This window comes from Colletotrichum acutatum (assembly GCF_030867785.1).
Source record: "Colletotrichum acutatum strain CBS 112980 chromosome Unknown BDZ83scaffold_14, whole genome shotgun sequence".
NCBI classification, from domain to species: Eukaryota; Fungi; Ascomycota; class Sordariomycetes; order Glomerellales; family Glomerellaceae; genus Colletotrichum; species Colletotrichum acutatum.
In genome coordinates, this window is record NW_026849008.1 from 182,733 (window position 1) to 198,835 (window position 16,103).

At 52.6% G+C, this 16,103-nt stretch overlaps 4 protein-coding genes across 4 annotated transcripts; 1 reads left to right on the forward strand and 3 right to left on the reverse strand.

Annotated features, from left to right (window-relative positions):
* The first annotated feature begins 5,445 nt into the window (after window positions 1-5,445).
* On the forward strand, window positions 5,446-6,070 carry BDZ83DRAFT_86303 (uncharacterized protein). Its single transcript, XM_060515960.1, has one exon. It carries the CDS (start codon window positions 5,611-5,613, stop codon window positions 5,941-5,943), a length of 333 nt encoding a protein of 110 aa, XP_060368954.1. The 5' UTR covers window positions 5,446-5,610; the 3' UTR covers window positions 5,944-6,070.
* Window positions 6,071-7,135: 1,065 nt separating this feature from the next.
* Window positions 7,136-7,458, reverse strand: BDZ83DRAFT_86305 (uncharacterized protein). Its single transcript, XM_060515961.1, has one exon. It carries the CDS (start codon window positions 7,403-7,405, stop codon window positions 7,241-7,243), a length of 165 nt encoding a protein of 54 aa, XP_060368955.1. The 5' UTR covers window positions 7,406-7,458; the 3' UTR covers window positions 7,136-7,240.
* Window positions 7,459-9,279: 1,821 nt separating this feature from the next.
* BDZ83DRAFT_86313 (uncharacterized protein) lies at window positions 9,280-10,239 on the reverse strand. The gene is made up of 3 exons (XM_060515962.1): window positions 10,093-10,239; window positions 9,408-10,040; window positions 9,280-9,342 (listed from the first exon to the last, which is right to left on the reverse strand). The coding sequence occupies exons 2-3, from the start codon at window positions 9,898-9,900 to the stop codon at window positions 9,323-9,325; spliced, it is 513 nt and encodes a 170-aa protein (XP_060368956.1). The 5' UTR covers window positions 9,901-10,040; window positions 10,093-10,239; the 3' UTR covers window positions 9,280-9,322.
* A 2,415-nt stretch (window positions 10,240-12,654) lies between these two features.
* BDZ83DRAFT_86423 (uncharacterized protein) lies at window positions 12,655-13,972 on the reverse strand. The gene is made up of 3 exons (XM_060515964.1): window positions 13,847-13,972; window positions 13,403-13,787; window positions 12,655-13,336 (listed from the first exon to the last, which is right to left on the reverse strand). The coding sequence occupies exons 2-3, from the start codon at window positions 13,749-13,751 to the stop codon at window positions 12,852-12,854; spliced, it is 834 nt and encodes a 277-aa protein (XP_060368957.1). The 5' UTR covers window positions 13,752-13,787; window positions 13,847-13,972; the 3' UTR covers window positions 12,655-12,851.
* Between the last annotated feature and the right edge of the window lie 2,131 nt (window positions 13,973-16,103).

Here is a 16,103-nt window from a genome sequence, read left to right on the forward strand (position 1 = left end):
GTGGGAGGTCGGGGCGGTATATGTAGTGAGGTAGGTGGATGATGGATGGTGGATGATGGACGGGCGTGGTGGGATTGGACTTGGGATTGGGATTGGGATTACCAGGTCCGAGTACATGCTCCGTTCCTAGTAGCAATGGGTGTATCCGTACATCAGAAAGGGGCTTCGAACTTGGACACAGACACAGACACAGAGAGAGAGAATCCCTGATGCCGTTGCTGGTAAGTTATGCAGGGTTCATAAAGCGAAGTAAGGCTGAGTCGAGTTTGGGAAACGAGTCGCGAGGAGCGGGAAGATGGACGGGCGGGCTAGGCTAGAGCCTGAGAGTCTGGAAATCTGGCACTCTGCGAAGGTATTTCGGCGGTGGGCGATGCACCAAGTGGGCTCCGCAACAAGCACAAGCTGGAGACGAAGAAGAGGAAAGACATGGTCGGGACAAATGGGAACCTCTCATCGCACATCGCTCATGCCATTACAGGCAGGTTGGGGTGGAGGCGTAGGTACTCCGTCCTGCGCCAGTAGTGCAGAATGGTCCGTGTTGATGCAATGCTGCGCTCTGTGTCCAGAGGCCCCAGTGCCCTCCCCCCTGTACCCTTCGGAAGTACCTCGCGTGTACCTTTTCTTTGGCAACTTTGGTTTTCTTTCACTCCTTCACTTTTAGCGTGCTGTCTGAGCGGGATCATCTGGTTCGGCGTTTTCTCTCTGGTCTATCTTCTCTCGTTGTCTTTTGTTTCTCTTGCGTAGTTCTCACACCCCCCCAAGTATTGATGCCGGGAGCATTGCTTCCCGTATGATGGCAAGTAGCTAGGTAATGTAGTAGGAAGTGGTGGACGAAATAGGCGGTGCGGATAACCCGTAGGTGAGAACCGAAGACGACGTGGACGAGGGCCGAGAAGAGGGCACCAAGACAGGGGTGTAACGGCAACTTGGCAAGGGAAAACGAGAAGGAAACCCCGGCAATGGTCCTCTTTTCCCTCTCGGCTCTTTAGCGTATCTGCAAGAACGAGGGCAGGCCCGGCCAGGGGGGGGGGGCAGCAGCAATGTGGGCGAGGATCACTGAATGGAGTCGGGAAAAGAAGAAGAGAAGCGAGAAATTGGGAATACGGGCACAAAACAAAGTGACAAAATGCGGCAAAAAATGGCCACTCATCACACATGTATGGGTATTCTATACCTGATGGATGGGTCTAAATAGGTGCCCATTTTCTTGCATCTGGATGCATGGTTTATCGACTAGTATCGTTCGGTCATGGCAAACCAAACATGCGAGTCTTGGGCAGAAAGACTTCACCTCATCATTCAATTCCCACTTGGCATGGATTGTTGTTGATGTTTATTCATAAGAGTCAGATGAACAGGGCCCAAACAATTCCCATGCTTACACAGACACAGGTTGCCTTACCCAGCAGCGGTGATACCCAGACATACCTGATCCATACGCAGTATCCGTAGACGCATAATTCAAAATTCAAAAATAAGAATCGTCTCAGTTACTCGTGCTCAAATTGCATCCCAACCACTCCGGTCGCCTTGTGTTGTCCATCCAGAAGATAATTAGTGACGGTGGCTGACGCAACGAACAAGACAGGCATCCTGGCTTCGGGAATCTTGCGTCGATGGCTGGCAATTTTGTTTCCCTTTTGCCCATTGTAGACGAAACGCTCGCGTCAGTCCTGTGCAGTGAGCACCCTGGGCAGCACAAAAAAAAAAAAAAAAGAAAAAAAAAAAAAAAAAAAAAAAAAAAGGCAGGCCCGCCGCCGCATGCCGCCGCAGCCAGTGTTGTTGATGATGGTGCTTGCTGGCTTATTCCCTGACCTCAAATCATAACACATCCAGCTATCCTGCCTCTCTTTCAGAATGCTAGTACAGGATGACGTTGGATGGGTGGACGGCAGTTGGCATCCCCTCATCAACCCATCCTGATGATGACAGTGCCAATGCTGTCATCCCGTCTAGGGCCTTGTTCATCCTGCCTCCGTCGTCTGAGTCTCAGATCATCCACCGAATCCCCCTCCTGGAGCTTGCAGCTGTCGACATTCAATCAGAAGCCAAAGCCTTGCTGAGGTGGTGTGGCAGCTCTCCAGTTTCCGTGTCTCGCGTGTCTACAAAAAGTGACAAAAGTACTCCCCCGTGCCTCATTGCCTATCCGAGAAAGGGATCGAATCGGGGAAAAGAAAAAGGGCAAGACAGGCAAGACAGGCTTGCTCAAGGGCCTCTGGGGCTCAAACAAGCGGCCCAGTTCTGTTTGACCATCACCATGGCACATCCAGGAACGGCGGGCTTTTCGTCACACGGATGGTCGATCAGATGGTGCCATTGTTCGACCATTGCATCCTGACTGGTGGTATTTTCCGATGGACCACATGGATACGAAAAGGCCAAGCAAACCTTGCTGTACTCCTCTACGGAGTTACGGAATACCTAAGGTAGGCTTCCCAAGGAGACTCCAAGGGTAATCTCTCGCACGAGTTGCCCTTTGGACATTGGTGGTGGTGGTGTCGTGTGCGTTGCGCGTTTATGTTGCGAGTGTGTTGTTTTTCGAGAAGGGGGCAGGTTCCTGGGTCTCATGGATGGCAACCAGGGATAACCTGGCCACGTTGTTCTGGCTTGTCTGGCTTGTCTGGCTTGTCTGGCTTGTCTGGCTTGTCTGGCTCACCGTGACGACAGCCCTCAGCGAGTGCTAATTTGGGTGTCAAAGGGTGTTCGTCCAGTGGGTTGTAGTGGGGATTGCAGGCCCGAAGGACCCGCTGGAAGCTGGGCTGAGCTGCTGGGTACATACACTACTGCTCGGGCCCCTCACTGAGGTGCTCAGTCTCTGTGTCTCACTGGGGTGAGGGCAAGGATAAACCGAGGCTGCCTTAGCTAAGCATCTTGAATACAATACCTACCAGCGTACCTGCGCTGCCCAAGGTGAGGCGAGGTAAGGTGAAGTGGTGAAGGGAGGTACATCCAAAGGTACTTGGAGGTGAGAGGTGAGGTGAGAGGAGCAACGGTGGACTCACCAACCAGGCAAGTACCCGTCCCCGGTACTCCGTACCTACCTCGTCGCATTTCGGGTACGCCTTCTGTGACCTGTCACTTTGCCAGATGGATCTCTTCTCCTCAGCTTCTCCATTCTCCAACAAGACAATATCTGATGCGACTATCCGATTGTGTGGGTTCGAGCCTTCTGCATGGAAAAGGCGGCAACTCTTCACCGCAGGCGGTCAGTCCCAACCCTCAACCTATGGATTCTCAAGACGGGAGTCAAGAGTCAAGAGGCAACCAAACAGCCTATCGACCCGTTCATTTGCCTATCCGACTCCAAGACTCCCTGCAAAGAAACTGTACGGATACGCTTATCAACAACCACGACCCTTCATATCGTGATGGAACTCCCCGAGGTACCTCCAAAGTACATCTTGTCATCTCCACAAGCTCAAGGTTCAGTCTAACTGACCTCCCGTGGTGGAAGCCGCCCGTCTGTCCGCTCGCCCAGACTGCCCACGATCTTCTCACGGTCTCACCTCAACCACCTTGGCCACGAAGCCACCAACCTCGATCTTGACGTGGATCGTGACCAACATCACAGCAGTGTCGACGGTCAGGGACCCTTGAAGTCTGCTCCGCGGGTTTGTAGCACGCCGTGTTCGGCACGCTGGGACCCTTGGTCTCAGCGTAGCGTCTACGGATAGTGACGTGCTAATCCAGCCACAGCCACGACCGCGCCAAATGGCAGGTTTTTTCCCTCCTTGGGAGAAAACACCATGGGCCCGATGGAAGACAAGCGACATTCAGCATTCCAGTGAGCAACGACTGACAAGGCCGCCTCGCCCGTCCCTTTGTTCTCTTCCAAGTTTCCACCCCCACCTCGAGGCCGGCACTCTGGGGTAAAGACTCGGTCCTTTGGTCCAACGAGGTAGCCGCTACGAAGCGCGATTGCAACAGTCGTCGGGTCTTGAACCGCATCGCGCTACCAGTATTGGACCTCAGCTATTCCCATTGCGGCTTCTTGTTCCTGTCATCCGGTCGATACCGATACTCCATGTCTCACCCTCTTTGTTCTCTTATTTGACATCAACAGTCGAGACCTACTTCCGCGATCATGGCCAATCCCCGCTGCACCGTGGTCTAGGTGAGCCCGACACAAACGGAAGGGATTGGCAAATGGCGAGTGCTCGATTGTTGCAACAGATCAAGCTCGTTCGAGTACGGCCGGTGCTGCAGCTCTGCATCTGCATCTGCATCGCATCGTGGTCGACTTTGGCTTCGGGCAGCGGATATCTCGATGATCCTTCCAGCCAACCGAACCTAAAACCCTCATCCCACACCTCATGCATCCGTACCTGACTTGGCCGCAACCGGCTTCGCGAGAATGCAACTACCATGCAGACACAAACCACACCGTCCCATCCATCTCACGCGTGCAACTGATGGGACGATGGATTACCTACACAAGAGCACCTGAACTTGACATGCATAAGCCCCTACAGCACTGAGCAACCAAGACTCTAAGAGAACCACTGACATGCAGCATATCCCGACCACCATCGTTTGGGGCCCCAGCCTTGCCTTGGAAACCTCTGCTAGCGCCAGAGACCAGAGACCAACCACTGGTAGCTTGCATAACACTCTCCGCGTCACTGCATAAACCCGCTCCCTGTTCGGCCCATCGACAATGCGCCATACGTCAGATCATCCCCTATGTATTTCCCGCCCCAAGACTCGCATCTCGTCGAGCTCGGACGGTCAGATTTTTGACGAGCAAACGCACAGCCTTCCTCCAGAGACAGCTTTCCCCACAACATAATTCTGCTGCCTTGCTCCTGCGAGTGCAAAGATTCCTTCCGTCAGTGCATTCGTGTCGCCATGGCAGTAGACGTGGCCGTCGGCCACGGCCGTATTGCGGATTGTCGTGTGTCAGAATAGGACGCTCTGTTCATCCCGAAGCTCCTGCACTGCGAGGCAATTGATTCCCTGCCTCCCCACGTCACTAATCCATTGCTCAGGGTCCAAAATGGCCCATCTTCTTGCCTGTGGCTCGGTTGCGTCTACGAGAGCTACAGCTTTGCGGTGCGGAGAATCTTGGAGCTTCCTTCTCTTTGTTCGAAAATTTCCGCCACTATGATGCGAATCGGCAGATGGAGCTTGGCATTCAGCGACGTTGGCCGCGAACGCTTCGCAGTTGAGAGTCTCGACCAGACGTCTGCTCGTTTCCGGGTGGGTTATCAAGTATCCAGGGTCCAGATCTTCCAAGGGTCGAAAAAGGCGATGCCGTAGCCGTTCACTCCCAGCTCCCATAACTTCGGGTCGATCTTAATTTCGCCGGCGTATGCCGTCTATGGAGTACTAGCAGAATCAGCGGTTCCCATGAACCTTCCCCCAATTGACCAAGTTTTTCCCATACTTGGCTTTACAACCCACGACTAACCTGACGTTTGGATGGGTGGTATCGTTGCGGTTGGGTCTGGATTCGCGGGAGGTGCCCTGAACCGCCGCATATGACCTTAACCCAACCTTCGTGCCTTCATCGTAGCACTCCAACCTGAGCCAGTGGCTTAACACAGGTGTGATGGCTTCGGTCAACAGACGCCCGACAGAGGCTTTGTCGCCGCAAGCGGCGCAAGCGGGATGCCACGCAGCCACGAGGGAGCTCTTAGCGGGTCATTAGGCGCGGCCATGTCCATCAGAGCGTCTGACGAACTCGCTGGCAATGCCAAATGGCCTGCCAAACGGCTGTCCCACGGGACGTCGTCCGAGCGCGCAACCAAACCTCGACGAGGTCTGCCAAGTCTTCCTTCGTCCACTCGTCATCAAACTCTGGAGCAGCCAGCGAAGAAATCTCTGTCCGCGAGGGACGCAATACTTCCGCAGGCACCGGTGCGAGATCAGTTGTCTGCACCTAGGAAGCTGATCGACTCCCCAAAGATCCGCATCCAAAGTCTCATGCATGCACCCCGATAATCACCTGCAAGTTATGGTTCCCCTCAGCCCCATGCAACGCGTGCCTCTCCCGACAATTTAGAGCTTTCCCCCGCCTCTTGCCTGCAGCCCCGTTCGTGCGCGCTGTGACTGTGAGAGATAGTCCAATCACGTCCGCCTCGGACCATTCCGACCGGTCGGGCACGAACTGAGGATTCCGGCCCGGGGCCGGGTCACGGGCTCTGCGTGTCCCCCGCGTGCGTGCGGCAGCACACTTCAGTTGACTTTATCACAACGCCAAAGCCAAAAATTTGCAGGACAAGTGGGAAAGGTGGAAACAATCCTGGGAGATTGGACAACACACGTTTGTCGTGTGAGCTCCTTGGTAGGCTTCGACAAGCTGCACATGTAGTGAGTGCATATGCCTACTGCAAGTCTGACCTAGCGAGGCTTTTTTCTTTTCAGCTCCCAAAGCTGACAGCCTAATCCAACAATTGCAATTCGAGCAAATTTCACTTAGGGGATCTCAGACCTGCGCTGCGCCATCCCGTTGCAAGATGTCAGCCTCACAAATGCGCCCACGACATTTCGTTTCTGATCCAACAGGAACGACTCCTGGTTACCCCTCCCCCTAACTTGGCAGACCTGCCACAAATGGCGACATCGCATCAGCAGTTTCGAAAGAAGGCACCTCTCCTGAGCCCTTCTGAGCCAGAAATTGCTTTCTTTTTCTTTCCTGTTTCTTTCGGACTTCGTACGCTCGTCTCCGCAACAAGGCCTGCCAAGATGCCAATGCATTTCGTATTCCGGCGGGTGGGAGGGGAGGCAACCGTCTCCAAGAACGCCGAGTATCGGGAACCCTCCCCCCTACGGAGGATTACCCGCCTTGTCTCGCAACACTCCCTTCGGTCCGGGTCTCCTAAGCAGGGCACGCGGGGCAACGGGTTTTTGGTTCTTTTATTTTTTCCCCGTCCTTTTTCTCTCCCTGAGAAAATTCGTATGTTTCCACAAAAAATGTCTTTTTATACCCCGAAGATCGACAGTCGCAAGGGAATTGTCAATGGAGGGGGCCGGGAGAGGGGGGGGGAGTTGATCTTCGGACTCCCCGCCAAGAGGTCCCGTGTTTAGGTGGGCATTTTTCTCCTGTACTGGGTACTTTTTCTTCTTGTTTTTTCCCCTTGGTTCCAGTTTCTCTCCACATATGCAGGTCGGCCAGGTCCGGCTCGCTGTCTCTCCCTTAGTCCTTCGTGCAGGTTTCCACTTGTGGGAGGAGAGGGAGATGCGAGTGGTTTGAGCTGCGAAATTCTGGGGATGGGGTGCGTGTGTGTGGTTTCATTTGTCAAGGATGTGTATGTGCGTGCTTTGTGGGATTGTGGTACGAAATCAGATCATGTGCAAAGTGATTTAACAATAGGGTATCGGTAAAGATTTGTGTTTCTATGTGTGTACGGAGGTCACCACGTGCTCTTTCGGTGTGATGAACGTATACGTGAAATATGATCATAGCAACGTGATCACGATCAGGTAGATTGTTCGCCTGACGGAAGAAACTTCTCCTGGGGGTGGGGGGGGGGGGTGATGGTTTGCTGAGTACATACATGGTTTGTTATCTTGAGCCAATGCCACAGAATTGGCCCGTTGATATCGCGATGGTGTTCAAGTGGTGCCGGCAGCGGGCACAAGTCCTGTGCCAACATTGGATGGATGACCTCAAGGGAGGAAAGACAATACGCGTTAGCTTCCAATACCTCCCTTGTACAATGTCTGATATCGTGGTCAAGTTGAGTGCAAGGCACTTTACGTGATGACGAAGATGGAATGAGTTAATGATACTGGCAGAGTGTCATAGTAGCTTCTCAATGGGTGGAGCTTTATGCTTCCTTGGGTGTTGACGTCTTACCGGCGACACTGATAGAAATAAAGTCCCGCAAGCAACAGGGCAGAATTAATGTGGAAAATCATAGACTTTTGTTGTGGCTGTGTGTTTAACATCCCTGCCTCTCGTCCTTTGGATATGTTTCAACTTGGGATCTAAACCTCACAGACAGGCTGTATATCTACGGTTTTTCCATTGTTGTACAATGTTAGTCGATGAGCAGCAACTTCCTGGATAGAGTGAATAGCCAGCATATGCTTTTTTGTGTCTAGAATGGTTTGCCTACAGTAGTATCTAATTGTTAAGACAGTGCCGACCAAGTCGTCGGCCAATACGCTCGTTGAGAATCGGTACGGGGAATTCTGACGGCGGTGCGGTACTTCTCGACGATATGGTGTTATATTAAGTTGATAAAGAACCCGTGTTCCAACTGTAGATGGCAAACGGATAATGTCAGACTGCTTTGGAAGAAACCTTGGCTAGACGGACACGAGCAACGGACGGGGTTGCTTAAATACACCTCTCATGGTATTCTATATTTAGCTTTGATCAGAATCGCAGGGCTCTCTGACCCCTTGAATGACCTTGATTGAAGCTTCACCTTGCAACCGCGTCGTTACGTGCTACTTGCGACTGGTGTTGTGCTTTAGATGGTTACAGAAAGCTCTGATACTATTCATTGAGTGGAAGGAGTCGTTTCTGGCGGGTTTAGCAGTCAGTCAACGACAGGACAGAATGAAGAAAGGGGAAAGTAGCGGTGCTGCCCGCGTTTTGGTCCGAGATGCAGGGCAGAGCTGTGCGTCTGGCGGGAGAGCTAACAATAAAGGGGGGGGACGACACGTGCCGTTCATGATGAGTGTAATATGGAACTTGGTAGAGATCTTTCCTGGCTGTATTGATCGTGAACTTGATGCTCAAAAACGGCTGCAAGACCCTGAAGGTTGTCGACGGGTGTGTGAGAGCACCTGCTGGATCTTTCCGAGGACTTTGGGGTTCCATGTAACAGAGACATACTTGTGAGGACTCGTGCTCTGGCCACTCACTAGCCTTAGTTGAATACTTATTCAAGTACCTCGTGTACTAGTGACCAAGGTAGGATCGAACCTATTCTGTCAGTTACTCAATGTGTAATACAAGTGTCTCAACTGCGCCATGTCTCGATATCTCTCGCGACCTGTTGACTGTAGACTCGAGTCAAGAGACTCGGAGTAGATTGATCGAAGGAGCTTCATAAAACTTGACGTGCCTCTATCACTCAGCTCGCAGCCTTATCCGAAAGTTGTACACAAAGAAGTATTGTTTTGGACGAGGATTCGTAATTTGTCACGGTACCTATATCCATACATGCCATCTTGATTCTAGTACCTGTATCGACTAGTCTCCACCCCCCCCTCCCCAAGTTTGCAGAGTCAAGGAAAGTTCATGCGCCAGTTATTAAAAGAGAAAGAAAAGCAGATTGAAACACCATATCCCAAATGTCGCAATCCGTGTCCCATTTCATGAATACATTACATCGCCCATTCCTGGAGGACAGACGTAGAGTGCTTATTTGCCAACGACAACGACTGAAAAGGGGAACCCTGAGTTAGTATCCGAACTTGTGTAGCCAATTTAGTGTAGTAAAACGTACCAGAAGACTGCTGAACGACCTGGTTAATCTGCCCAACCAAGCCCTGATCAATAAACTGCCCCAGGTTCACCTGCCCAACCCCGCCAATGAGCCCCAAGTTCAGCCCGCCGAGGTTCAGCTGCGCCAGGTTGACGTTGCCAAACACGCCCTGCTGCTGAATCGCCAGCACGGTGGAGAGCTGCTGCAGCTGCAACAAGGCGTTGAGGTCAAAGTTTTGGGCGGCGAAGAGGTTCTGGAAAGCGGCGAGGTTGAGGTTGTTGACCTGGCCCAGCTGGCCGAGCCCCTGGAGGTTGAGGTTGTTGAGGGCGAGGAGGTAGTTTAGGTCGAGGTTGCGGAAGCCTTGGAGGTTATTGAGGCTTGCGAGGTCGATGTTGTTCTTGTTGTTGTTGTTGTTGTTGTTACCGTTGCCCTGGCGGGGTTCCAGGGTGTCGGCGACGGGTGCCGCGGCGGCGAAGGCGGTGAGCGTGGAGAGAATGATGGTTGAGAAACGCATTTTGGCTGGTTGGTGGATGTGGGGGTTGATTAAAATTGTATTATGTATGAAGAGAGCACAGCTCTTGATTGTTCCTGTAAAGAGTGGGTTTTGGTTTTGTGTAAACGACCTGAAAGGAGTGAAGAGAACAACGAGCACAGCTGGTAGTTGGTTAGTATGTTCTTTTGCATCTGGTCTTGATATAAGACTCACCTCTGAAGAGAATGAATGAAGGGAATGAGCGAGATCGGACTGGATGGAAGGCTTGGATGCGAGTGGATGAAGAAGAAAATGTCTGATGCTCGCGGCGGGACGGTGGCTTATATGTCGACGAGAGCAGAAGCCAAGATATTCGGAGCCAAGAAGGAGTCTACGTCGACGTCTGAAGTCTTCAGCAAGGCATAAGGCGTTCGGACCATTGCCAAGGGTGAATTAAGGTACGATTTGCGCTCGGAAGAGTCGTGAACGAGTGATCCGAGGCGTGTCAGAGTCTCGATATTGTTGGTACGGAATAACGTTGGATCAAACGGGTTGACCAGGGGGGGCACATTGAGACTAGGTCTCACGAGGGGACGTGTATGGCATGGAAGAGAGGACGTTTCTTCGGATGACGGAAGCGATGCCACCCTTGGCACGATCTAGCAACTTATGCTGGGATGGCTGAGAGCTGGATCAAAGAAAACCATAGGCTACCATGAGAAAGCGATATCATCATACACGTCCGCTGAGGTACCCTTTGTGAGTCTTTCATCTCCATGTATGATTTCTGGAGACTACTGTCATTGTGAGAGCTGGATTCGGCGAAAACATGTAGCCATAAGCAGTCTGACCATGACGAGATGAAGTAGTCAAAGTCTATGGTGAAGAAACGAATCAAGGCCAAATCATTGAGGTTCCCGTGGGCCAAGCAACGCAACGCAATGCCAAAATAACCTTACTTGGCGGGTCCTGCGGCTACTCGGCCGACGGCAAATGGTGACACGGAAATTTTCATCCCAGCCATCGCCAAGCCGGCACATGGCCCTTCCAGTGAGTTTTCTTCCCGCGGATTCTGAAAGAGAGAAGGGAGGCAGGGGGAGGGGGAGGGACGGAAACTGGAATAGACTCATGAGATCTACACGCAGGACCGAGCCAAAATCTGTTTCGTAGGGTCTGATGATGAGAAGCAGCGGTGTAAAAAGCGCTTGGTTTGATCACAGGTTTTGTGAGGGTGGTGTTGGGGTTGTTCGGCGATAATGCGAGGGAAGTCGGAAGAAAAACCGGAAAAGCAAGGGTGGGATGGTGGTGACAGTTAGACAGACACTTGCGGGTTGGGATGATGCTGCGATGACAGGTGTGTCATCTGAAAAGACTTGCGCAAGCTGCGATGACTTTGAATTCTTGGCCGGGTGATGGGAGGTCCGATGGGTCATCCCAAGGCTGGGCCCGCTGGGGTCTCTGACGGCAGTCAAGACGGGATGAAGTTGGGCTCGTTGCACTCGCGTCAGGATTTTTCGGCTCTGCCTTGGGAGACTGCCGAGCCGGCTCGCCGGCGATGCGTTGGGTCAGGGTGACATTAATCATCGGATTGAGGGTATGAGGGTATCGTTCCCTTCTAGTTCTTGGTATTGGAACGAGTGGTCGTGATTGGCACATTTTAGTATCAAATCAACGCAAAGAGTCGAGAGAGACGGGAGGAGGAAGACCGTTGACGTCGGAGCGGCTCAACTAAGGTTTAGTGGCTGTTTAAACCCGTGTCAGTGGGGTTCATCAGCATCTCTCGGACCTCTATATGGGCCCTGCGAGTACTTTAGAGGATTTCATTGGCCAGTGCAGCCCCCGCAATTCTCCTCTTCCAGCAAGTCAGAACCTCTAGCGTCACTAACAAGCGGTCCGGGCGCAAAGTGCAACATCGTCCTTTTCCTGCTGTCAAGTTGTCATGCAGCCCACCTCACGACCCTCGTCTCGTCGGTATCCCCCCCTGTTCGGCTCACTGACCCCGAACTCCTCCAAGTGTCTCAGTCTTTTGTCGATGAGGCATCTTCCCTCCATGGCATTGACGGACAGGGCTGCGGATGTTACCCCTGGAATTCTCTCTTCTTTTCTTTTGACGTCCCTTTCCCCGCAATCCGGATGCTCTGCACTTCCGGGAAGAGGAGGGTTGGATTTGCGTTTGACGAGGGCATCTCGGTACCACGTATTGCTGTCAACACATGATGCAGAAACTGAGTGAGGAGGCAAACGCACTTTGTGTGGTCGTCACATTGACTTCTTCACGGGGACTTTTTTCCCAAGTCCTTTACTGCTTAGGTAGCTAGATTGAACGTAGACATGGAAATGCATGGAATGCAACCAAATATTATACAATATGGCAAACACTGTATTGAGACAGAAGTAATTTGGATTGATCGAAGTAGAAGTCATCGAGGATAAGCTTAAGTCAAGCGGCTGTCAACAAACTTGGCATTCGAACAGGGATATCCCGCCCCAAACAAGAACCCCTCGCGACATCAGCAAAGTTCTGAGACAGGCACAACGGAAGGCAGTGAAACTCAAAGGTTTTGGCTGGTGGATAATTAATACTTTTCATAAAATACATTAAAGCACTTGCCGAATCCTAGTCTGATATTCTGATATGCAGAGCCATTGAATAATGCACCGTAACCCATTCCTATGTCATGTGGACTACCCATTCTTAACTCCACTTTTCCGCCTCGGTAGTGAGGAGATCAAGTAGTGCTACCAAAGTGTCACCTAAACCTCCAAGCGAGATCGTCCACTAGGGACATCAAGCCCAAATCGGTCACGCGGCACGGGTTCCCTTACAACTCCGCAACGCATGAGACATCTAAACAAACACAGTGGCGTCCCCGGTGCTCAACACTGGTTGATGAATGCTCCTTGCCCGGTGAAATTGTATCAATTACATTTTTGCAGTTACATCGACCTGTAGATCATATGTTCCCTCCCCCAGAACTTCTGGAACGAATTGTTCACTGGATCTTGACAACCTGGACGCCGCCGAGCTGGACGCCACCGAGGACGAGACCCTGCTGCATGAGAGCGACGACCTGGACCTGGTTGACGAGGCCGACGGCGTTGAGCTGAGCGAGCTGCTGAAGCTGGGCGAGCATCACAAGCTGCTGCTGTGCCTGGAGCTGGGCGAGGGCCTGGACGTTGACGACGTTTTGCAGGTTCATGGCGGCGAGGAGGAGCTGGATGTTCTGGAGCAACAAGGCATTGTTGTTGTTGTTGTTGTTATTGTTGTTGTTGTTCTTGTTGTTGTTGCGGTTGTTGCCATTGTTGTTGTTGTTATTGTTGCCCTTGTTATTATCGCCCTTGTTGTCGTTGTTGTTGTTGCCCTTCTGGTAATCGCCCATCGCCTTCTCAGCCTGCTTAGCAGCTTCCTTAGCGGCCTCCTTCTGCTTGTCCTCGGCCTGCTTGGCCGCATCCTCCTGTGCCTTCTTCGCAGCGTCCTCTGCAGCCTTCTTGGCGGCATCCTCCTCGGCCTTCTTCTTCGCAGCCTCAGCGGCGGCGTCGGCACCTTCAGCAGGAGGGGCGGCGGCAGGGGGGGCAGCCTCAGCCGGAGGAGCAGCGGCGGCGCCCTCACCAGCCTTGGCAGCGTCTTCGGCCGCCTTCTTGGCAGCTTCCTCTTCAGCCTTCTTCTTCGCTTCCTCGGCGGCGGCGTCCGCAGGTGCAGCAGCCGGGGGTGCAGCGGCGGGAGCCTCAGCAGCGGGAGCGGCGGGAGCAGCAGCAGGTGCCGCAACAGGAACAGCGGCTGCGGGAGCGGCGGCCGGGGCCTGGGCGACGGCCTGGCGGGTATCCAGCTGCTTGGGGATGCTCAGACCCGACACCAGGCCGGTAGCAATGAGAAGGATCATGGAGGACTTCATTTTGGAATGACTGTCGTGAAGCGAAAACGGTGTAAACTGGAGATCCTAGTTAGAATTATGCCTCTAGCCAGCTTTCTTTTGGGAGGACGACTTACAATTGGGGTATCAAGGAATGACAGAGAAGCTGAGAATGAATGGAAATAGAGCACAGCTCTTGAAGAATAGAATTGAAAAGTTTGAAGTAGAAAGAAGACACTGTCCTGAGAGAAGGGATGAAGAACAAAACATACTCTGGTTCGGGGAAATGAAGTCTATTTAACTTCGCATCTTCCCGGACTGTCATTAAGCATAAGTCGTCGTGTGGACTAGGCCCGGTAGTGAGCTGGCGCCTCCCCTCCCCCCAGTCCAGAGCCTCTGCTGATCAGATGGCATCTGCCAGGGCTCATGAGACAGATGCCATCCGGGTTTTTCGGGTTGCGTAACATGCCAACGGTCTGCCAGGCTGGTGGCGTCTTGCAAGTTGCCTCCTCAAGGTGCGAAGCAGGATGCAAGGTCTCCACCCTCAAAAGACTGGCGTACGATGGGTGTGCTGAATCCGGTCTCAGTTCGTGCCCCGGTAAAAAAACAGATGGCACCCGTCACCCCAACTCTAAGAGTCTAAACCGTGATGCTAAACTATCCCCCATGCTCCAGGCGTTCTTCATGATTCGTCCTCCCGGCTGTTTCGACTGATCAGAGCCGTTCTTGGCGCCTTGGAGATCAGACCGCAAGCCGCCCATGTGGTACACCTCCGCCCCGCAGACAAGCCTGAAGAAGACACAACCTTGTCATTCTTAACCACGAAGAGGGGCTGTGAGCCTCGTCAGGGTATATGCGTCGTTGGCGTGTGTTTTGCGGGAAGGTACAATGACTAAAAAGTTGGCCAGCGTCCCTCGACGCCAAGGCGTTCATCAGGGGCTCCCTGCGTCAGATATTGTTAGCGGGTGTTAAGGTTGCGGGCTGGAGGCAGGGGCGTGGCCTAGCAGCACGGATCACTTGCCTGAGTCTCTTCCGACGTCTCATCCCCCACGATCGCCCGGCCATGGACGGAACACGAGAAAGCCGTGGAAAAAATGGTAGAGGTTTGCTGCTTTATGCCCTGGCAACGGAGACAGGCAATGGATTCACTGCTGAGGCCAGGCGAATCCTGTGTGTAAAATTTCCCGGAAGATCATACGTAATAAGCTCACGGCACTTCTTACACCAGATTCAGGGGTATGAGAACTTCGTTGGGAAACGACACATGAGAGAGAAAGACGAGCGGCGATCTTGATCTTCTTCAGCGAGGATGACTCGGAGAAAATAGCAATTTGAAGACTTTCAAGGGCTCCAGTCAGCCGCTTTCGGGCTGTGAAGATTGAAAAACCTCGACCAAGACACTCATCTGTTCTCACCAAGAGCGACCCGCTGGGCCCGTCCCCAGCCGTTTTCTTGGTCGAAGCTCGCAAGGATCAAGAGGATGCAACTCTGCAAGGGCGAACTGCACCTAAGTTTCAGGCGCAGTCAATTCCAAAATAACCTTGTTTTTTAGGATGACTGCTTATTTAGACTTGGCAAGCCCCGACCAACAGCCCCCAAGTATTGGAATTAAAGGCATATCATTGCGTGCGTAACTCTGAACATCGCGAACTGCTTGGGCCATGGAATATCGTGTACGATGGGTTGCGTGTCGATTCCGTGACTTGAAGTTGAATCGTTATTTGGCTATCAGGGTACGGTCCAAAGCACCTCTGCATCTGAGGACCTCTGCCAACATCTATCTCGACGCAGCCCGAGAGAGGATATGCGGCGTACCAGTCGCTCACTCGCGCCCATTGACGTCAAAAAAGGCGCGGCAGCCGACGTTGCAATGCTGTAACCTCGATTCGAGAATTCAGGACTGTCAACCGAACCCTTGAGATATTGTTGAACACGCCGCTTGAGGCAACAACTGCGGCATCAATCAGAAGGCTAAGGTTGCTGACTTGAGCAAGGGCTCTCGAGATTCTGCGATATTCTGGAGGATACGGGGGTTTGATTGCCCTTCTTGCCTAATTCGGGTCCTTGTTCCCAAACTCTTCGCGGCGCATCAGCTACCTGCAGTGAATCATCCCGTGTATGTGTATTCATCTCAACTCTGCTGAATACACCACAAGAGCAAGCCAATATACCTTAGACTCCCTCAATCCCATTCCTGTCACCAGCCAGCAGGCGCCCTCTAGGTCGGGGGTCAGGTCAAACTGGCTGGGTGGTGGAGTGGTCTAAGGTCAATAATTAAAACGCCAACCAGCCTACTCGACGACAGGCTTAGCGAGTACCCGAGTTCGAATCCCAGCATGAGCACCAAGAGATGTAGCCCCCAATTCAGCACCGGGGGGGTGAACTCTTTTTTTT

Coding starts and splice junctions, on each gene's coding strand:
- BDZ83DRAFT_86303 (XM_060515960.1), top strand. CDS start 5,611: ATGCCACGCAGCCACGAGGGAGCTCTTAGCGGGTCATTAGGCGCGGCC.
- BDZ83DRAFT_86305 (XM_060515961.1), bottom strand. CDS start 7,405: ATGATCATATTTCACGTATACGTTCATCACACCGAAAGAGCACGTGGT.
- BDZ83DRAFT_86313 (XM_060515962.1), bottom strand. CDS start 9,900: ATGCGTTTCTCAACCATCATTCTCTCCACGCTCACCGCCTTCGCCGCC. Junction 9,343..9,407: donor GGTCGTTCAGCAGTCTTCTG/GTACGTTTTACT, acceptor TCCCCTTTTCAG/TCGTTGTCGTTGGCAAATAA.
- BDZ83DRAFT_86423 (XM_060515964.1), bottom strand. CDS start 13,751: ATGAAGTCCTCCATGATCCTTCTCATTGCTACCGGCCTGGTGTCGGGT. Junction 13,337..13,402: donor CGCCGCCCCTCCTGCTGAAG/GTGCCGACGCCG, acceptor AGAAGGCTGCAG/AGGACGCTGCGAAGAAGGCA.